The 23,436-nt window shown below is 41.0% G+C and overlaps 1 gene segment (V, D, J or C); it reads left to right on the top strand.

The window, feature by feature from the left end:
• The first annotated feature begins 18,715 nt into the window (after positions 1–18,715).
• On the top strand, positions 18,716–19,479 carry LOC139362706 (T cell receptor beta variable 27-like). The segment is given in 2 exon segments: positions 18,716–18,819; positions 18,949–19,479. Coding segments are annotated over 2 exon segments (447 nt in total).
• The last annotated feature ends 3,957 nt before the right edge of the window (positions 19,480–23,436 follow it).

Below are 23,436 nucleotides of genomic sequence, written 5' to 3'. Positions count from 1 at the left end.
TGTGCCTGAATTCTAAAGTGAAGAGGGTATAATGCGGCATGTCTGACCCCACTTCCCACTAAGACCTGAACTGGTTTTTCAGGTTATCTTTGGAAGGCTCTTGGTCAAGAGAAGGGGTCCACACAGTTGGTTGTGGGGCTTAGGATTTTATTTTTGGTTTACATAAGATTATGCCAAAGCCTTTCCCTAAATTTGATATTCTCTGCTTCCCTCTTTCCATTTTTGTCCTTCTAGGACACCTTTTTGCTTGTGATTAAACCCTTCGTTTCTTGTCAATATCCCACTAGACTATAGGACACCAACAAAATATGAACACTCATCTTGGTTTATTTGTGCTACTATAGCAAAATAACTGAGATTGGATAATTTATATATATAAATTTGTCACAGTTCTGTAGGCTCGGAAGCCCAAGAACAAAGCACCTGAGGTTCAATGTCTGGTGAGGACCTTGGTCTCTGCTTCCAAGATGGCACCTTCAGTGGTATGTCATCACATGAGTAAAGGGCCTAAGCTACTTCTCCAGCCCTTTTATGAGTCACTAATCCATTCATGAGAGCAGAACCCTCATGATCACTTCCCACCTGTTAATGCTGCCACAATGGGGATCACATTTCAAAATGAATTTTAGAAGAAACACATTCAAACCGCAGCACATTTATAGACAAACTTTTAGACACAGATACAGGGAAATTTTAATGAAATTGAATTTTAACCAAGTAAAGACAAATAACCCACAGATTTACAAATACCCTTCAAAGATTCTTCAAAGGGATCTCAATGGTTAATCACATTGTTTATGAAAATGAGAACAGTGACAGCAAGACCTCTTCAGTGGTACAATGGCCTCAGCAGCAGTAAAAGAGGGTAGTAAACATTATGCAGACTTTGTGTGGGCTCAGGATCACTCACAGAGAAGAAAGTTATTTTGTATGTATGTGTGTAACTGTGTGTGTTTAAGAGAAATGAACTATGTTTATTTACAGGGATTATTGAGGAGCAGAACCTCACTTGGGTAGATGCGGGTATAACTTTTAAGATCAATATCCATGGTTTTGAATAGATAGGCTAGAGATACAGCAGATTTACTGAGTAGTTCCCCAAAGATGTTTGTTGGGTGATAACCACCTATATTAGTTTTCCTATTACTGCAAATTTAGCAGGTTAAAGTAACAATTGTCTTATCTCACAGTTCTGTTGTTCTGAAGTCCAGGAAAGTGTGGTTGAATTTTTCTCAGGGTCTCATAAGGTGGAAATCAAGGGGTCAGCTGTCTGCATTCTCATCAGGAGATCGACTCCTCCTCCCAGATTATTCCTAGTATTGGTAGAATTTGGTTCCTGTGACTGCAGGTCTAGGGTCTCCATTTTTTATTGGCTATCACAGACAGCCAATGAGATTGGCCATTAGCTCCTTGCAGTTTCTTTCTGGTCCCCTTGATCTTCAAATGCACATCAAATCTGTCTCATGTTTAAAATCCCTCTGATATCCACTTCTGCTTCAAGACAGAAAACTCTGCATTTAAAGGGCTCCGGTGATTAGGTTAGGCCAACCTGAATAGTATTTATTTTGTCAAATAATGTAACATAATCGTTGGAGTGACATCTCATCATATTTTTAGATTCCACTCATGCTCAAAGTGAAGGACATCATACATGGACATGAGTCATTGGAGGTCATTCTTTGAATTCTGCCTACCATACCAATGGAGATCAAATGCCAGGAAAGTCAGGAATAGAAATTCAGAGGGCATACAATCAAATACATTAAATTAGGATTCAAAACTATTCAAGAGATGTTTCAGAGTTTTGGCCATGCAGTGGATCAAATTTTCTTACTACTGCTTAATCAAGGACACAGTACAGAAGTAGAGTGAATTGGTCTTTATTAAAATGGAGCAAAGACCAGGTTTAGGAAGGAAAGGCAAGAATGTGGAATAGATTTGGCTCTTTCTGGAAGAACACTGGAGATTCAAGACAAGAAACAAAATTGTTTTAGTCCCTGAGTCAACAGAAGAGAAGAAAGATGAGACCAGAACAGTTGTCAATGAAGGAGCAGTGAAGTGGAAAGGCAGAATGGAGTGAGTGTGGAGATCACTTTTCTGAAGAGAATAAACTTAGTTGTCAGATGAAAAGAGATATATAATTAACTTTGTCCTTATAAACTTTGAGGTAACTTGCCATGGAAATATTTTTTCTTATCAGTTAATTTGAGGGGAGGTAGCACAAACCTTCAACATTTCAGTTAATAGAAAACTAGGCTCGACCTCAAGATGAAGCCTTGAAAAAGAAATGTCTGTTAGAATCCAGTTAACAGAAGAACATCTACTGTGACTTTATTATCAGCAACGTGGTGAAAACTTCCTGAAGAAGAAATGTGGGATGATACAGAAACCGATTAAAGTCTCGGAACAGCAAATAGTTTCTCCTCTTGTGAATTAATTCACCTTCTACAATTAAACAGAGATAAAACTCAGGGCACCTCAAATACTGATGAGCTTCACAGAAATGAATTGCCACCCAATTCCATTGATGGAGAAAGATAAAAAATGAGCAAAGAAAAGGTACTTTCAGAGAGAAGAATTGTTGAGAAGGCAGTAGTCCTTTCTCCTTTCTCTTTCCATGAGGTAGTTGCTATTCATTACTCTGTGATGGGGACTGGGAACACAAGAATCACCACTCATGGATTAATGAATTCAAGATCTATACCTTCCATTTTGATTCTAAATTTCAACTTAAATTTATTCAGGACACCAACTGAACACTTCTACCTAAAGGTAAAACTCATATCATATTTCCCTCCCAAGATGCATTTCTTTTGAGTGCCTGACTTGACGGAGTAATTTATTTGTAAAATATATGAACACTGAGAGTCATGCCACATTTCTTTCTCTTTTGCCCTGGACATCCAATTTTTATGCAAGCACTTTCATTTCTAACTCCTAAATATCTTAGTTCTTTGTTTACTATCTCAATCACTGCAACCACTGACATGTTTATGCCCTTTTTACTAGCTTACCAAATAAATATGAAAGTCTCATTAATCTCTCTAGTTCCTTGTTAATCCTCATTTCATCTAATCTAGTATTAGTATAGTACCTAAGTATAATCTTCCAAATTGCAAAAATCTGTTTCTATCACTCTTTCTGCAGCATCCTTCAGTGGCTCCCCCATGGTCTACAATGTATACAATCTAAGTGTATTAAAATGAAAAAAAAAACTTATTACTATCCCTTTAATATTTTGAAAAAAGGAAAATTTGTCCTTTACTAGAAAAAATAGCACTGTATTATAATGTCAAGTTCACACTAGAGTCTAGGATGGTGTCAAAGAGCTCTATATTTTTCTTCTGGAGTCACTTTCATATCCTCCCACAGACCATTACAGTTAGTGTATTAGTCTGTTCCCGCTCTTCTATGAAGAAATACTCGAGACTGTGTAATTTACAAAGCAAAGAGGGTTAATTGATTCACAGCTCCACATTGCTGGGGAGGCCTCAGAAAACTTACAATCATGGTGGAAGGCAAAAGAGGCAGGCACTTTCTTCACAGGGTGGTAGGACAGAGTGACTGCCAACAGGGGAAATGCCAGATACTTATAAAACCATCAGATCTGGTGAGATTCACTCCTTATCATGAGAACAGCATGGGGGAAGCTGTGCCCATGATTGAATTACCTACACCTGGTGCCACCCTTGACACCTGTGGATTATAGAGATTATAATTCAAGGTAAGATTTAGGTGGGGACACAGAGTCAAACCATATCAGTTGGGTACTGGGGAGGACATACTGTATTAATCATGCCTTCTTATTGTCTGTATTTTCTAACGTTTTGACATGCATATTTTCTAATGTTTTGACATGCATATTTTCTGATATTTTGACATCTGAGGACTTGCTGATCTTGGAGGGACTGACCCTCTCAGGGTTAACTCATTCCTAGGGATAGCAAACTACTTTCCCTAGAGCATGCCTTTCATATCAAATCAACCAATCCAAAGCCTCTACTCCAAACCACCTCCTTTATTGGGCTCTCATACACTGAGCCCCTATTCTCCTACCCTAATTACCACAGGGCCAGGTACTAAACAACTTGAGATAATCCCTACACTTTGGAGCCTGCTCAAATTTTTAAACTAGCCAATGCTAAAAATACTTAGCCCGCGTACCCTGCCTCACTCATTCATTCAGTGAAAACCACAATAAAGGTTCTTGCCAATGCTTCCTGTCGCTCCTTCTATCTTCCGACCCACTGTTGTGATTCTTATTGCTATGATTTTTTTCTAACTTGGTCTCTCTTTTTAGACTAGCCGTAAACCAATATAGCCACTCTCCAGAAGACCTCTGACTCAAGGGAGGGGGAGTTAGATTCAAGTGTGAGTGTCAGGTGAGACACAGTGGAGAAAATGAAAACAAAATGCATGAAAGGAAGAAATGTATTACTCACAGAACCCAAAGAGGTTAGACAGGCCTGAGAGAAGTGTGAAGATGGCAGGGAGCTCATCCAGTTGGGGAGGGAAGGGAGGGTACAGGCAAGGGCAGGAGCAAGTGGGTGAGGGCCGGTGAAATATTCCTTAGGCTTTGCTATGGGGGTTCTGGGTCAGCTACTATAAACATTTGGCTTTATCATGGTCAGTAGCTCTGGAGTGTGTTGGGTTTTGGGTTAGGGGAATGAGAAATAGACCATATAGCTGACAACCACACAGGGAGAAGTTTAACTGGGGCAAAGGTGACAGAGTATGACTGGGTTTCAAATAATTTGTTTCAGGCCTTAAAAAAAAAAAAAAAAAAACCTGGGGCCAGGTGCGGTGGCTCACATCTGTAATCCCAGCACTTTAGGAGACTGAGGCAGGTGGATCAATCTGAGGTCAGGGGTTCTAGACCAGTCGATCAACATGAAGAAATCTCTACTAAAAATACAAAAATTAGGCCGGGCGCAGTGGCTCAAGCCTGTAATCCCAGCACTTTGGGAGGCCAAGGCGCGTGGATCACGAGGTCAGGAGATCAAGACCATCCTGGCTAACATGGTGAAACCCCGTGTCTACTAAAAATACAAAAAACTTAGCCAGGAGTGGTGGCGGGTGCCTGTGGTCCCAGCTACTTGGGAGACTGAGGCAGGAGAATGGCGTGAACCTGGGAGGCAGAGCTTGCAGCGAGCTGAGATGGCCCCACTGCACTCCAGCCTGGGCCACAGAGCAAGACTCCATCTCAAAAAAAATAAATAAATAAAAATACAAAAATTAGCCAGGCATGGTGGTGCACACCTGTAATCCCAGCTACTTGGGAGGCTGAGGCAGGATCGCTTGTTGCAGTGACCCAAGATCATGCCACTACACTCCAGCCTGGGCGACAGAGCGACTCCTTCTCAAGAAAAACAAAACAAAAAAAACAAAAAACAACTGGGACTCTATGGCCCTGCATAGTGTGTCATGCCCCTTCTTCTTGGGAATTGTAGGTGACAAACTGTATTTTCAGTGGCAGCTGTCTCCTGATCCATTAGCTCCACCATACTTGAATAATAATAGCACTTATATTCTAAAACACTTGCTTCTTATGAGTAGGAAGAATGGGTCAGTGCTTCAGAATCCCAGACATGTCCAAATGAGATGAAGAAAACCAAACGACCAGATCATACCCAGCCTGACTGACACACACACAATATAATCACCCCTTTGTCTCTATGTGTTCACCAACTCTTCAAGTACACCTGTGTATAGTATGCTGATAAGCTCTGTCTTCTTCAATCTGCTAAATCATTTTCTACTTTCCTACATTGCTGCGGGCCAGGAGAGCTCTGGGTGTAGTGGAAAGTGGAGAGGGGTTAAATCCATCTAGGAACAAGATGGGTGGGTGAAAAAAAATTACGTAACATATACAAAGGTTTCTACGATTACAAGCCTACTATGAAATCCAGTCACACCTACCACTCACAGTCCCACTTACTTTGCTGTAAGCAACACTGAACTCTATCTCCAAACATGCTGTGCATAGTATTTCCCTTACACAGCATACCTGCAAATTTATTCTGCACTTTCAAATAGAACTTAAAACAATAGCACTACATGAAATGTGCCATTTTCCCAAGAAGATTGTAGACCCTTTCCCCTGTATTCTCCATACCTTACACAATTCTCCCTTTCTGCAAATACCAAATTATCATGTTTATTGGTATAGCGATTTTACCATGGGCCTACAAAATCCATGTGGTCAAATGACATGCCTTTCCATTATTCCTTCCCCAGAATCTTCTCCTATGTATGACATCCATGTTTAACGAATGATCAGACACAATTAATAGAGGAACAGGGATGCTGAGTTTTGTGTTTATGCCTCTATTCTCAGGGTCTGAAACAGCACCTGATTATTTAACAGGTGTTATGTGTCTGTTAAAGAAAGAAAAAAAAAATCAGCAATGTCTACAGTGATTTGATCCTGGGTCTGCCTCTTCTCTCCTTTTTCCTCCAAAGTATATTTCTTAAATTTAACCACCCTTGCCTTCCTTTTCTGTCTAAGGGCTACTGGTAGGTAGGATAATGACTCTGAAAGGTATCTATGTCCTAAACCTCAGAACCTGTAAATATGTTACTATACATAAGAGATAATTAAGTTTGTAGATAGTTTAGTGTGCTAATTAGCTAACCTTGAGGCAGGAAGATTATCCTGACTCATGCAGGTGGGCTCAGAGTAAACACGTAGGTACATAAAAGTGACTATGGTGAGAATGATGTGAGAACTTTACCTGCTGTTGCTGGCTGAAGATAATGAAAGGGGCCACGAGTCAAGGAATGTGAGAGGCCTCTAGAAGCTAGAAGAGAGAAAAAAATTCTCTTCTACAGCCTCCAAAGAGCAAAGTGCCAATGAGACCCACCCCGGACTTCTAACCAAAAGAATTGTAAGATAATAAGTTTGTTTTGTTTTAAGCCACTAAGTTTGCAGTAATAGGGTACAACAGTAAGAGAAAACTATTATAAGGCTCTATTTCCAAGCAGCTGAAAAAAGGCAGCTGATGAAGGAAATCGCGCTGGGAAGTAGCCTGAGGCAAAAGTACAAAGGCAGGAGTTTGAATCACATGATGCCACTTTTAAGGGTAGATTTGTCAGAGGCATGTGAACCAGAGCAACTCCATCTTAAATAGGAGCTGGGTAAAATGAGGTTGAAACCTACTGGGCTGGATTCCCAGATGGTTAAGGCATTTTAAGTCACAGGATGAGATAGAAGGTCAGCACAAGATACAGGTCATGAAGACCTTGCTGATGAAACAGGTTGTAGTAAAGAAGCTGGCCAAAACCCATCGAAACCAAAATAGTCAGAAGAGTGACCTCTGGTCGTGCCTCCCTGCTACACTCCCACCAGTGCTAGGACACAAATGCCATGACATCAGGAAATTACCCTAGATGTTCTAAAAAAGGGAAGCATGAATAATCCATCCCTTGTTTAGCATGTAAAAGGATATAACCATAAAAATAGGCAACACGCAGCACTTAGGGCTACTGTATAGAGAAGCCATTCTTTTATTCCTTTATTTTCCTAATAAAATTGCTTTCACTTTACCCTATGGACTACCCCTGAATTCTTTCTTGCTTGAGATTCAAGAATCCTCTCTTGGGGTCTGGATAAGGAGCCTTTCCTGTAACAGCTCTCTGGTGATGATGAAGAGAGTGTAGTGAGGAAATCCCGGAACCAAAGGATAACTTTGGGTAAGTGTTGGGGTCCCGTAACATCTTCCTGGCAAACCCTGAAGGGATGATACTAAGGAGACCTCTCCCCAATCCAAGGAAATAGACTGTAGCACTGATTGGACAACTGTGGGTAAGTGGTGGAATACCTACTCAGGTAAAGAATGGGGTTGGGGGCTGGGCGCGGTGGCTCATGCCTGTAATCCTAGCACTTTAGGAGGCCAACGTGGGCAGATCACGAGGTTAGGAGATCGAGACAATCCTAGCTAACACGATGAAACCCTGCCTCTACTAAAAATACAAAAAATTAGCTGGGTGTGGTAGATGGTGTGTGTAGTCCCAGCTACTTGGGAAGCTGAGGCAGGAGAATGGTGTGAACCCAGGAGGCGGAGCTTGCAGTGAGCCGAGATTGTGGCACTGCACTCCAGCCTGGGCAACAAGAGTGAAACTCTGTCTCAAAAACAAAACAAAACAAAAAAATTGGGATAGAGGTCCAACTCGGGGGAGTTAGAGTCTCTCCTAAGACAGAGAGGGTTAAAGGCCCCTCTTAATAAAAGGCAAGGACACTTAAATGACCTTGGGTCAGTGGCCCAATTTAGGAGGATTAGAGTCCCTTTCTAAGATTTAGGGGGTTAGTGGCCCCTCTTAGAAAAGTCATTCTTGGTAAAGTCCCTTTGAGCTAAGAATGAGTTTTGCACTACGGGATGTTAACTGCTATTCTCTTTGGATTAATAGGCCTTGAACTCCTTGCTCTCAGCTGTGGGTAACAGGATTAGGCATGTACAGGATCATGGGACATGGAGAACTATTTTCTCCCTAAAATGAAAAACTTGAGAGCTGATGGACCTGCTGGAAAAGATCCTTCACAACCATCAAGCGGCCATCTGAATTGTTCAGTGTCACAATGGGTGGGTCTTTCTCTGGTGTCTCCAAGTACCTCCCCTTCCCCACCCTGCCTCAGACAATGCTTTCCTCTTTCTCTTTCTCCCTCTTTTTCTCTGTGCAAACTGGTTGAATTAATGGTAAAAATCACTGTTTATCTCCTATAAAGTTTTGATTAATGGAAGAAAGGATTTTTGAGACTAGACTTAAGCTGTAGCAAATCTGATGTGCTTTGTGTTTTTCTGTATTATTCTGTCATAAAGAGGGGTGCCTTATGATAGAACACTGGCTTAGGACACCTGTAAACCGCTATTCAAGACAGACCAGCAAACTGGTCAGTTACAAACTTTGCTGCAGTTTCCTGAGAAACACTGGATGAGATTTTTTCTTGTCTTGCGTGTCCTTGGGAGCTTGAAGTTGTAACCATGTGGCCATGTTTTCTCATTTCACAATGGCATCCTGTGTTCAGGGTTCAATTCCTTCCCAGGGAATGAGGTTTTTTTAATATTCTTCTGTGTATGTATTTACATGTATTATGTGTATGTGATGTTTATTTCTAAAAGAGCATTGATTAATGGGTTTAATAATGAAAGCTTAAATCAAATATTGTGTCAGAAAAGTAAAAAGTGTAAGGCCTTTTAGTTCATGTGACTTAAGTAATTTTCCAGAAATAAAGACAGTTTTGAAGATTATCGGTAAAATAAAAATATCTTCAAAAATGTAAACATTTAATTAGGCAGGACAGATATTAAGATTGCTAAATGCTTGAAGGTCATAAACTGCTTCTTTAACTTTTGAAAATTGTTGAGTTACCTACCTTGAAGCTATTAGATTCTAGATAAGACCTGGGGACATGTGGAGTTAGCCATGCCCCTAGCTATGCTGGAGTCAGCTTTTATCTGCACTTCTGCCTGGTGTGTCCCAGGCTAGGCTCCACATTTAGTATATAATTAAAATCCTGAATTTAGCAACTTTTGGTGAAAAACCTTTGTAAGAGTCAACATTATAACATGTAATTGATACTACTGAAGAAACAGTTTTATATGCAAGTTGTATAAAGAAAGCAAAATATATTTTAATTTAAAAAATGTATATATATAAAGTCATGGGAATTTAGATTTTTGCCTAGATTAAAGCATTAAAGGATCATTTCAAGTTAGGATGAAGCTGACTGTTCAAGAAACCTGTGGAAGGCTTGTGAAAAAATAACCATAAAAGAGATTCTATGTGTGCACATTGGCTAAAATTAAAGGGGTATTATTCAGTTATTCTGGAAACTGAACATTGGAATAAAAGCACTACTCTACTATTTAACAAAAACTTGTAAAGTGTTATAAAAGGTTTATAAAAACCTTACCTTATGGTCAACATGATTAAGATTGAATACATTTTTAAATAAGGTTTTACTAAGAATTGGGTTTGACATCAATAATGCACAAACGCAACAGTGACATTTAGCTTATTTAGTATTACAATCATACAAGAAGCATTATCAAATACAAAATGGCATCTGGTTTTTTTGGGGCTGTATTTGTATAAATGTGTTATTGGTACATGTTCCAAAATTATAAAACAAAAACCTTCTTTAAGCCTGATATGACTTAGTATATGTTATTAATAAATGTTCATTAAAATCTTTGCATGCCACAGAGGTAACCACATTTTTCTAGCCAATTTTGGCTTTAATTGTGGCTGTCCTAAGACTTTTGGTCATCCACAGACAATTGTTGTCTCATTTTGGTTCTCTTTAAAAGGTGGTTTAGAATTAACTGTAGGACTCTACTGGTGCTTTTAAATGCAGATTTTCTGGTAAGTTTGGACATTGTGACATCAGAACAGAGGAAAACTTTTCAGGACTCAGGAAGAGCTGAAATGTTTATGAATATCAAGCAGAATGGAAGTTAACTGCATGGACTAAACTAGCAAAAGCCTAAAGTAACTTTTTTAAATTTTTGTGTAAAATGTTGCTGATCTTTTGTTTTGTATTTCATAGTCAAGGAAACGTTTTGAGCTATTATAACTTTTAGCAATTGAGTAAAGTATACTTGTGTGAACAAAATTGAGAGCATGTTTTTTTCTCTTTACCTGATTTCTCCAGATTTTGGAAACTAGTTGTGAGTATTCTTAATTTATGGCAATATAGTTATTTACATGAGTGTAATAAGAATCTCTTTGGTTTGTTTTGTATTATTATTATTATTATTATTATTGGTAACAAGACACAATTGGAGAAGCTGGTTATTTTACCAAGACTTTGATGGAATGCTATACTCTCCTTTAAGGAATCAAACTTGGCTTGCCAAGTCAACAAAAGCCCCTTGGGGAACTGGCCTCCAGCCTTTGCTACGACAGTCCCTGTACGTGATTTCCGACCTGTAACAAGTGAACAATGTCACCTTCTAACAGGTCCAGGAGCCCCAAGTTATCTTGGGACCCCAAGAGGAGAGAAATTTACTCAACTCATAGGTATTTGAGAGTACCAACCCATGGTAGGGCTCGGCTCAAAAAGAGTTATCTAAGATTCCTTCTAAGAAACAAAGTTCCATCAAAGCCAGTGTTAAAAGTCTATGTGAAAAACAATTATTTTTGCTGCACTTTTTACAAATAATCAGGCCAAGTATAATAAAGCCAATTGGTCTTACCATGACTTATCTTTAGTGAAAATGGAAAACACGAAAGAGAATATTATGTTTCAAGACCTATGTTACACTTGTTATTAAATTCTGGTCTCATCAGTTGTTAAGTTTGTTTCTGCAGTGTAGGCTAACCCTGCTTGTTCTTGTGAACCAACCAGTGATCTTTACCTGCTACTCTGAAAAAACAAGACATTTTGGTAATGTAAAAATCTGGATCAGTACTCTAATTCTAGGCATGTATTGGAGTTGGCTAGCCACCTCATGTCAACTTGGTTCCAGTAATTGCCCAGTTCATGAAGAGCCTTCTAATTTAGTTTACTTGGGATAATTTTGCTTATTTTGTTATATTGCTGTTTTACTCTTTGTGTAGGAATGCAGACTAAGCTTACTAAATGTTTTCTTCAGCTGAATACTTATTAATCTTTCAGATATCACCTTTTGTCAGGACTCAAGAGTTTTGAATGGCCTTCATCATACTGGAGCTTTCTGACTAAACTCCTTTCTACCCTGAACACAAAAGACCCTAATAGTTAGGCAGGAATATCATTGCCCCTATTCAGCCTGAAGAAGTTACAGAAGACGAATCTTTGTCCCTCTACAACCTTAAGATTAAGGGTTCTCTTATAAAAGGGAGGGAGGAAATGTCTAAGACATGTGAACTAGAGCAACTTCATCCTGAATAGGAGCTGAGTAAAGTAAGGCTGAAATGTACTGGGTTGCATTCTCAGACAGTTAAGGCATTCTAAGTCACAGGATGAGATAGGAGGTCAGCACAAGATGCAGGTCCTTAAAACCTTGCTGATAAAACAGGTTGCAGTAAATAAACTGGCCAAAACCCACCAAAACCAATATGGCCATGAGAATGACCTCTGGTCGTCCTCACTGCTACACTCCCACCAGCACCATAATAGTTCACAAATGCCATAGCAACATCAGGATATAACCCCAGATGGCCTAAAAAGGGGAGGCATAAATAATGCACCCCTTGTTTAGCATATAATCAAGAAATCACCATGAAAATAGGCACTAAGCAGCCCTCTGGGCTCTGTCTTTGGAGTAGCCATTCACTTATTCCTCTATTTTCTTAATAAACTTGCTTTCACTTTGCTCAGACTCCCCATGAATTCTTTCTTGCACAAGATCCAAAAACCCTCTCTTGGAGTCTGATTGAGACCTTTTTCTTGTGACAGATTCTGCCAGTTTCTGTTCTTGGCAAGTTCCATTTCTGCAAATTCCTCATCTCTACAGGTTTAGGATCAGAATGTAACAGCGGGGAGCACTACAGCTGTTTCAGTCCTCAGGGAGACTGCTCATCCTGGGAATAATTCCTTCCTTTGTCCTGCCAGCATAATATATATGGACCCTGCTAAGTAGCACCAAGTCATGAAGGTGCTGACACCGAGGAAGTTAAGGAGGTTGTGACAAAAAACACAGAACGTGACCCTCTGAACAGCAGCAGAGTAGAAACCGTTCTTGTCATCAGAAATTTCAGAGGAAGCTCACTCACTGTCCAGCTTCCCTCCCACACAATGGAAGCACAAAAATGGAAAGCCATTTTGCACAAGAAGTTAGCATGTTGTCACTCAAGAGAATTATATCCTATGATGTTTGTTTCTGTAGGAGCATCTAGATAAACAGTTAAAACCATGTACCATTCACAAAAATCTATAAATAAAACTTGAATGTTTAGAAAGTGAACACATTTAGAACAGTATTTGTTTCAATTTAAGATGCCAACCTGGATACAAGTACACATTCAGTTTGACTAAAATTGCTGTAATAGTGTAATCATCTAAAAGCAAAACTAAAGAAGGGTAGAAAAAGAAAGGTAACAGATTCCTGCCGTTGATATGGAAATCATACTTTTAGCATGAAAACAAAGCGAATCCTGCTTGGGAGGTTCACCCTGAGCCTACAAGGAATGTGGGGAGATAGTATGGGACGCCTGGATGTTACAGGTAGTTAGTTAGGCATGAGTGGCACAGGAGAGGACTCCCTTCCTCCCACCGACCAGGAACGTCAGACAATCTGGCATTGGTTCAGAGATTATAACGTTGCCTCTCTAAAAATAATGCATAATTCAGCAGGCTAAGCCAGGGAGAGACAAGCTCCTGCTGATCACAGCTGTTAACATTAAAGTGTCAATTGAATGCAGGCACCAGGGAGAAGCAAAGAAGGTTTCCAATAAAATCCCAGGTATTGGGCAAGTGAACCCAGTCATGTGCATTGAGACACAAAAGGGTGGAGCATGACCTTCCAGGGACACTCCAGCAGAAACAGGAAGAAAGCCTCAGATGGGCATGCATACAACTTCCTAAACACACTGCGCATGCTCACTTTCCAAGCATAAGGAGGGCACTGTGCCTTTGGGCAGCCTATCCTAAGGGGAGAATCATGAGAAAGGGGCACAAAATGGCTGCCTATGAAGTCCCAGGATCAAGGTTAAACGCCACACTTGTTTTTCAAGTCACCTGCTTGGATCTTTTCCAAGTGTTCTTTCTTTTCTTTCCTGTTCTAAAGCCTTTTTAATAAGCTTCCACTCCTGCTCTAAAACTTGCCTTGGTCTCTTTTTCTGTTGTATGACCTTCAGTGGAATTTTCTTCTGAGGAGGCAAGACCTGAGGTTGCTGCAGACTAGCAGGGATTCATTGCTGATAACTCAGATACCTTCCACCAGTTACTTGGGGATGACAGCAAGAGACAACATAGGCAAAGGAAAGTGTATTAATTCTGTTTTAGGTGTGGAAATTGGAATGATTGGAAAATAATTCCTAAAAGAAATAGAAAAGTCAAACTGTTGAACGGTAAATTCACCATCACATTTACCATAAAGCATGTAGAGAAATGGAAATATTTACACATCATGGTTGAGAATGCAGGATTTGCAGTCAGTTTCTGGCACTTACCAGCTTTAGAAAGTGACTTAAGCCCTCAGTTTTCACATCTATAAAATGAAGCAAATAATATAAGCCTCTCAGAAGTGGGATGAGGGTTAAACGAAACAGTATGTGAGTAGTTTAACACAGAGACTGGCACTGACATAAGAAAGTATTATGATAGAAGCAGTAGTAGAGGGAATATTTTGAATGGTTGTAAGCATGGTGATCTTTTAACCTCTTCATTCATGGCAACTCATTTAATTGCCACAACAAATATGTAAGGTAAGTACTTTTATTATTTCCATTGTTATGGTCTGAGTTGTGCTACCCTCTTCATTTCATATGTTGATGTCCTAAACCCTAGAGTCCCATAATGCGGCTAATTATATTTGGAGATGGGGTCTTTACATCGATAATTAAGTTAAAATTAGGTCGTTAGGGTTGGCCCTAATTCAACATGGCTGGTGTCCTTATCAGGAGGTTAGGACACAAACATGCATAGAGGGAAGACCAGAAAGAAGGGTATAGGAAAAAAAAATGGTTATCTACAAGCCAAGGAAAGAGGCCTCAGAAGAAACCAACTCAACAAATTTTAAAAGATGTATTTTGGAGAACAAAACTGTTAGAAAACATTTAGAACAGAAAAAAACAATTTCTTCTAGAACTGAGTTGGTCTAAAAGTGCATATCTTGGTAAGGCTCTGTGAGGAAACCACCTAATCTGGAGAGAAGCTGTTGGGACACTCATCTGTGGCCTGTGGCTCACATGGGCGGGTATTCTCAGAAAGCACATGGGAAAATCACTATCCCGGTGTATCCAGGCTCTGGGAACAGGCTGTTCCTCGTGGCTTTCACATGGGTTTCCTGGTGGGCTATGCAGTCACTTTCTGCATCCTCCTTTTAAGGGCTCATGAATGTCAAAGTAACACAGACCCTGAGACACCTGGTGAGAGAAGCAGGAAAGTTGTATCGGAATGTTTTCAGATTATCAACCAGACCAAACGTTCTGGAATCCATAAGATCCAGGGCTGGGGGGATAAATTTAATCTATTATTCTTCTGAAGTCGGCAGCTTTGAAAAACATGCACTGAGTCAACACAGTCATTCCAACAACAACAAAAAAAGGGGAAAATATAATCATCTTTCCCAACCCTTAAATCGTCTAGCACTAACCAGACTCTGAGACCCTCTGCAGCAGCAGTCTATCAGTGCATTCACGTCCTCTCTGAGCGGATATGACAAACCCCAGGGGTGCAGCGACCTGACCTATGAGCCCCCACATACGCTCAAGATGCCCCAGAGACTCTGCACTCCGATATTACTCGTTCCTTTACTGTTTTCATCCTAATTGCTCTCTTACACATTTTTGATCTTGGTGGTTGTATTGGTTTTCTGTTGCTACTATAAAAATTACCACCCATTTAGCGGCTTAAATCAATACAAATGTATCATCTTAAGGCTCTGTAGTTCAGAAACCAACATAGGTATCACCCAGCCGAAATCAAGGTGTCGGCAGATCTGGGTTCCTTTCTTAAGGCTCCAGGGGAGAATCGATTTTCTTACCTTATGTCTCCATTTCTTCTATCTTCAAAGGCAGCACGTTCTGTTGCTCCGACCCTACTTCTATACTCATAGCTCCCTCTAAACACTGCCAGGAAAGGCTCTCCATATTTAAGGACCTGCGTGATTACATTGGACCCACCTGGATAGTCCAGGCACTGCTTCCTGTCTATTAGCAGCCCTAATTGCACCTGCAGCTTTAATTCCCATTTGCCATCTAACTGAACATCCACAGCTGTTATGGGTTGCAGGGATTATTAGCACTTGGACATCTTTAAGGAACCATTCTGCCACCACTCCGATGTTCCACTAGAGGGCACTAACATATTCCTGTAATATAAACATTAAAATTCAGATAATAGTGGGAGGGAAAGTTTGATAAATTGTAACACTGTATTATGAATTTAAAAACATGAGATATAAATATCTCTCATTGGGATCTTTCAAAAGTTAATCATATAGTACAAGAAAATACATAAACTAGAATGACTTTCTTAGAACTGAAACGGCCTGAGTATAAGTGAAATAGAATTTGAAGTGTGATGAGAATTCTGCAGTCTATTCCTGGGCTCAATATCACATAGAAAAAAAAAGATTGCTTTATATTTAAAGGGACAGGGCATAGGTTCTCTTACAGGGGTTTTTAGGAAATGGTTCATCAGTTTAGTAGGTGTTAGCTTAATTACCTTTATCGTGATACTGTTGCCCCAGTTGGGTGGATGAGCAGTCCCTAAAAAGAGAAGGAAGAGAGCAAAGACGGAAAAAGTATGAAGGAGAGGAAGGGATGGCATGGCATAGAATGAAATGCTTCCCATTAAAATGCAAAGGTGAAGGGAGATGTTTCAGAGTGCCCAGCCGTCTAGAGGGTTCTGTTTACTTTCCATTCCCACTGTTAGGGACATAGGACTCTGCCCTACATTAGGGAAGTAGAATAGAATAAGTTTTCAGAATTCCTAAATATGGTGGAATTGGGTAGAAAAGATCAGAGGGAAGGTTGTAGGAAGGAAGGGTGGGAAAATCAAATAACTGGCTCCTACTGTAAGGCTATTGAGGTCTCAGGCTAACAGCATCATTTTAGTACCTTGGTTGATGTAGAAAAGGAAACAAGAGAGCAGAATAGCCTCATAGTCAAAGGAACAGGGAGGGAGAAGCTGCATAGCTGAGGAGAGTGAATTAGCTGGTAGAGGAACAGAATATAGAATTAGCTACCTCCTAAATTTTGAATTAATCTAATATGAAAAGAGATTGGGGAAAATTATAATACTCCGAAGTGTAATTATGCACTTGTTCAACTTTGGAAACACCACAGAATGTGGGGAAATCCAATATCCCCTAATAGTGAGCTTAGCTATGTGGAGGTGAGTAAATTCTGAAAGATTTTGCTATTTGGGATGGCAAGGTTCACTAAGTAACATGAAATTATTTACGTGTGGTGGGTTTTTAGAACGAAAGCTGTTTTCCCTCTCTTAACACCCAAATTCACAGCTAGGATATGGAGGATTTGCTAAGACAATGCAAACACCTGTGGCTGAAGTAGAGCCAAGCTCCCTCCCTACATTTTTTTCCAGAAAGGAGTGGTCCAGAAACAGAAAGAGAGAATACTCCTCCTTAGGTCAGAGCTAAGGTCCTGATAGCAATCACTCCTTCCTCAATGCACGGAATGGAAACTGCTTAGAGCTGCGCCTATCACCGTGAAGGGGTCTGGGGACAAGGAACTCATCTCTGAGCTTTGAGGGTAGCCCTGAAAACTGGCAGGGGACCCCTTCTTGTCTGGAGATGACAATGATTTGGCAAAACAATGACGGGCTCTGTGAGACTCTACCTGTGGTAGGAAACAATCGAGAAGAAAGCGGTAGCCTCCTTCCATTCCACCATCCAGGAATGCATTGGTTCCTACAACGTACAAGAAGGATTCAAAAGTATACAAGTGTCAAAAATCACAATGAGCACTGTAAATACATGCAGTTTTTATTCATCAACTATTTAAAAAATTAAGAAAAGCTCAAAGGTGTTCAAGGAGGAAGGCATTCTGGGGAAACCTAGGAAAGTCGCCTCAATGCAGGAAGAACATACCTAGGCAGAAAAGAGAGCAGTACCAGCAGCTGCTGGAAGAGCTAAGAGAAGCTTGACACTCCTGGCCCCAAACACTGCCTGGCTACAACACAATATCCAAGGACAGACACCTTCCATGTGCAGCAAGCTGTGGCGTGGCAAGAAAGCAAACACATACCAAAAGCAGGCAGGAAGCAGAGCTGGCTGGTGAGACTCTGAGGTTGTTGCAGGAAGCAGATGTTACCTCTGCCTTTCACCAGCTTCTTCTGGGGAAAAGAAGATGCTCCAGATGCCGTCTTTGGTGGAAACAGCTGCTAGCTCTAGCAACGATGACTAAGCCAATTTTGCTAAACAGCAAAGAAGTTGTGTGTCTTGGATTTTAAACAGCATATAGACTAGCAAAATAATCTATGATATGAATCTGAGATTTTACACCTTAGACTCTTTTAAAAGGTAGTGACTAAAGATATATACCAGTGGATAAATGAAGTCAGGGATATACTTGGAATTTTTTCTGCCAGAGTAGAAATGACTTCAAAAAATATCATAATGCAGCTTTCATGGAATCCCAGCTATTGGGGAGGCTGAGGCAGGAGTATTGCTTGAACCCGGGAGGTGGAGGTTGCAGTGAGCCAAGATCATGCCACCACACTCCAGCCTGGGTGACAGAGTGAGACTCTGTCTCAAAAAAAAAAAAAAAAAGAAAAAGAAAAAAAAGAAAATGCAGCTTTCAATAGCATAAGCTTTATGTTCTCATACTTCTAAGTGATAATCAAATGTGTTACACCACTTTATACCCTGAGATCCAAAATACATAAATATTTGACAATTTGTACAAGACTGTATTAACAAGAAAATGCAGCACATGTATAAAAGAAGCAGCCTCACACAGATTAACGAAAATGACATTGATCACAAATGTCCTCAGCCTGGGTTGGCTGTGTTGCCTTTGTACACTTCAGCCCTCTGAGCTGAAGTGGGAGTGGTTTCTCTCCTGAAAACGTTTCTGAGGCCCAAATAGCTGAAGAGGTGGAGACATTACAGAAACCAACTGGAGCCCCCAGAACTGGCAGACACCTGCCTGATGCTGCCATGGGCCCCCAGCTCCTTGGCTATGTGGTCCTTTGCCTTCTAGGAGCAGGTAAGTCCCAGAACACGTGGGCAACTTTTGGCCTTATTTTGTAGGCCTCAACCCAAGGTGTCTCCTAAAGGCTTCAGCATTGGAGATCCCCCTCAGCTCTGCCTCTAACTCTGTCCCCTTCCTTTACAGGCCCCTTGGAAGCCCAAGTGACCCAGAACCCAAGATACCTCATCACAGTGACTGGAAAGAAGTTGACAGTCACTTGTTCTCAGAATATGAACCATGAGTATATGTCCTGGTATCGACAAGACCCAGGACTGGGCCTGAGGCAGATCTACTATTCAGTTAATGTTGAGATGGTTGATAAGGGAGATATTCCTGAAGGGTACAACGTCTCTCGAAAAGAGAAGAGGAATTTCCCCCTGATCCTGGAGTCGCCCAGCCCCAGCCAGACCTCTCTGTACCTCTGTGCCAGCAGTTTATCCACAGTGCTGCACAGTCAGCTGCTCTCTGCACAAAAACAGAGGGTAGCTGCAAGAACAAGGAGACTCCTCCTTCAGGAGACCCCTCGCCGACCAACAGGATAAACTTCCTCCATCATCCCACAGAAGCCCTTCCCCACTTCCCAGCCTCAGGGACTCTGCAATGCAGCCGCTCTGTGGAACCAGGGGTCCATCCTCTACCTGCTGTACCAATGAGGTTTCAAAGTTGGGCAGGACAAGCTGAGTTAGCTCTACTGCCAGGGTACTCTCCAATCCTTTCTTCTTGTGGAGCTTAAATCTTTAAATTCAACTAAGCTGTTGCCCAAAATGAAGACTCCATTTACAATCTAGTGGGTCTCAACAATATTTGGTCCTGTATAGGTCCTGAACAGGACCTCCAGGTCCTATTCCAGAGATTTTGTCACTTGGAGGAACACCATGTTTGAAGTTATTGATGAAACCCGACACCTCCTATTTTCTTCCTCTCAGCAGACGGTCCAAATGCCCAAGTCAGAGATGCAAGACTGATCTTCACTGTCTCTCTGACTTTCCCCTTCCACACCAAATCCACCACCCCATCCTGCATTCTTCTGAGTAGTAAATTCCTCACAAATTTTACTAACTTCACTGATCTCACCTGGATCCCTCTAGCCACCTTCCAAGTAGCCACCCCACCTGCAAACCTGCGACCTACCCCCACCCACAATCACTCCCTCAAGCTAACCGTTTGGCTTATTTCTATTAACTAGCTAAAGTCTCAAGTTCATGTTAGTTTGCAAGTCTCTCAGCCCCTCCATTATGTGACCTTTGCAAATCCGCCCACCTTTCTAACACCGACTTCCCCTATCCTTCAACTACCACAACTGCCTGCATCTACTCCAGAAATATCCCACTTCTCACAGGTCCGCAAATATGTCCGCTGCTGACTCACTCCTGGGTCTTCATCTACAATGGTCACTCTACCCAGAATACCATATCTCTCTGGTATTCATCTGTTTTTACAGCTGCTCTTTTTGTGCAGACTGCAGCTGACTGTGCAATGCTGTGAATAAACTGCTGGTGCAAACGTACAGAGAGGTCTGGACTGAGTGACTCCAGGATCGGGGACCAATTCATAGACCAATTTAGAAGTCACTTCCTCTAGCACGATTTCCTTGAATCATTGACTGGGTTATTTCTCTGCCGTGTGTTCTTCTAACACCCAGAGCTAACACCAACACTGAGACACCACCATGAACTCACCAGCCGTTGACTTCTCTGTTCTATAGCTTTTTGCCTCTTTGGAATAGGTAGGTCATGGGTACAGGTATGATGTCCTTGAACTTGGTTTGCTAGACCCTACATTAAGCCTTTTTCTGGTGGTTACACATCAGTATATTTCCTAAGTTCTCTCTTTTTAGCCACAATGTCCATGAATGCTGGTGTCACTGAAATTTCAGTTTATCAAGTTTCACAGTCAGAAAAGAAAGTACTATAATACAATCAGAATATGTTTTATGACCCATATGTGCTGAGCCAGACAAGAGCCAGGAATGAAGCTCCAACTAATCTATTTCTCAGTTGGTGCTTAGAGTACAAACAAATAGAAAGTCTCTAATAGACCTGTGTCTCTTGAGATAAGACTGAGCATTTCTTTTTCTTCTTTTTTTTTTCATATACTTTAAGTTCTATTGCTTGCAGTCTACAGACATCCAGCTCTTCGCAGACACAGCCAGCCGTTAACCCGAAGCACTGCACAAGCCACTTCCTCTCTGCACAGAAAAGGCTGCCACAAGGGGAGAGATGGTCTTACCTTCCAGAGCCTGCCCTTACCAGAGGAAGCCACTGCCACCACAGAAACACTTAGGGGCCTTTCCCAGCTCCTTGCACTGAGACTTAGGGAGCTCTGAGAGCCCCAGTCTGTAAAAGTCCATCCCTGGCCTGGCGCAGTTGCTTATGCCTGCAATCCCAGCACTTTGAGAGGCTGAGGTGGGTGGATCACGAGGTCAGGAGTTCGAGACCAGCCTGGCCAACATGGTGAAACCCTGTCTCTACTAAAGATACAAAAAGTTTGTCAAGCATGGTGGTGCACACCTATAGTCCCAGCTACTTGGGAGGCTGAGGCAGAAGAATCTCATGAACCCAGGAGGTGGAGGTTGCAGTGAGCCAAGATCGTACCACTATACTCCATCCTGGGCGATAGGATGAGATTCCATCTCAAAAAAAAAAAAAAAAAAGAAAAGAAAAGAAAAAGTCTATCCCCAGATCACGGTGCACCTGTGAGATGGAGCTGTCAATGTCCTCTTTCCCTTCCTTCTCATTTGCTGTTTCAATAGGGCTTCCTCAGCCTGGGCTCTTTATTAGAATTGACCTGTATCAATCCAGTGCCCTTCACACCACCTACTAGAGAAGGTTGCATTCTACATTATGGTCTTCAGGGATCCTCTATGGGGCCCCACACGCTTCCCTTTTTGTTTACCTGTGTCTCAGGGGACAATTTTAATCTTAGTCTTATACTTCTCATTTAAGCAGGTTAGGCTACACTATGCAGTTACAGATTTCGCCAATAGAAACTTTGAGACTTCACATCTTGTAAAATAAAAAAAAAAATGTACTAAAGATAAGAATGTTTATGGATGTAAAGTTCTTTGTGTAAGCAAATAGTCTGGTGAAACTGAAGTTCAAAGGTGTTTGTGTGGGGTAGCTGTAGCTGTTCAAAGGTGTTTGTTTGGCTGTCAGTATGCTTGATTTATGGTAAGGCCAAGTCTGTTGGATTAGACATTAGATATTAACAGTAAAGTCAAAACTAAGGAATATAGTCTGAATAATTATGATAACTATTTTATATTATCACAAACAACTTAAAAACTATTGTATGACTCTGATTGATTCATACTATGCATGGATACAGTTTCAAAACCTGTTTGGACCATTAGAAAGTTTTAATGAATAATGTTAGCAAAATAACCACAAGTAAAGTGTTACTGGAACATGCAGTATAAGCATCACACTGACAGTTGTAGCTCACCCTTTTGTTTTGATCAGTGGTTCTCAATGTGTACCAAAATTACTTGGTGAGATTTCTTTTTATTGTGGGAATAACACTGAGCATGAAATCTAACCTTTAAACAAAACCAATGTACAATATGATATTGTTAACTATAGGGACAATGTTGTATAGCAGATTTCTAGAACATAATTATCTTGTATAGTGGAAACTTTATGCCAATTGAATGGCAACTCAGCACTTCCTTCTCCCACTTTCCTGGCAATTATCATTCTGCTCTCCGCTTCTCTGTGTTTGACATAATGCTAAGTGAAATAAGCCAGTCCCAGAAGGACAAATGTTGCATTGAAGGAGTCTTTTATCACCAAACTATTTAGAATTCCTGGCACTTGGTGATAATAAAAGCAAAACCATTTCACCTGGGTTTTATGATTGTTTTAAAATGCTTTGCACCCTTTATCGCTTGCACCTGGGGCTGAACACATCTACCAGCCCATTATTGGTATACCACCTTCTCCCCAACCCCATCAGGTAAACCTACACATGTGAGCACTCACATGAACCTACACATGTGGATTTGAACCAGGTTCAAACCCAGGCAGCATAGTTCCAAAGCCTGCCCGGTTAACCAATATGCTACTTGTAGTAATTATTAAGTATATTGTATGAGAAACTAAGACTGCTCTCAATAAAATATATTTTGAGAGTGAGGGGAAAGAGAGAGACAGAGAGAGAGAGAGACAGAGAGAGAGAGAGAGAGAGAGAGAGAGAGAGAGAATGGTAAGGCTGGTCAGGAGAAAAATTACCTTCACTTTCAAAGACTGAGACTCACCAGAAGAACTCATTGGACCTTGTGCTTGTACTCATAGCAAAGATGTATCACAAAGATGTAGTAAGAATACTATGATAACAAGGAACAAAGTTTGGAGTTTCTCCAAACTCCACCATGTTCTCTTATGTTCTCTTCTTCCGCGAGAGAGCACACTCTCACCCCAACAGTAACAATGCAGCAATGTAAGAACAACCTTTCTGCCCAGGGAAGCTCATTAGAGATTCAGCACCTCCAATACTTTTGGTGGCTGGTGTTAGGTGCTGAATTGTATCATTAAACATTCATATGTTGAAATCCCAGCCTCCAGTACTTAAGAACATGACTATGTTTGGAGATAAGGATTTTACAGAGGTGGTTAAGGTTAAATGAGGTCCTCA

Source organism: Macaca nemestrina, chromosome 4, assembly GCF_043159975.1.
Source record: "Macaca nemestrina isolate mMacNem1 chromosome 4, mMacNem.hap1, whole genome shotgun sequence".
NCBI classification, from domain to species: Eukaryota; Metazoa; Chordata; class Mammalia; order Primates; family Cercopithecidae; genus Macaca; species Macaca nemestrina.
This window is presented reverse-complemented; position numbering and strand designations above follow the sequence as displayed.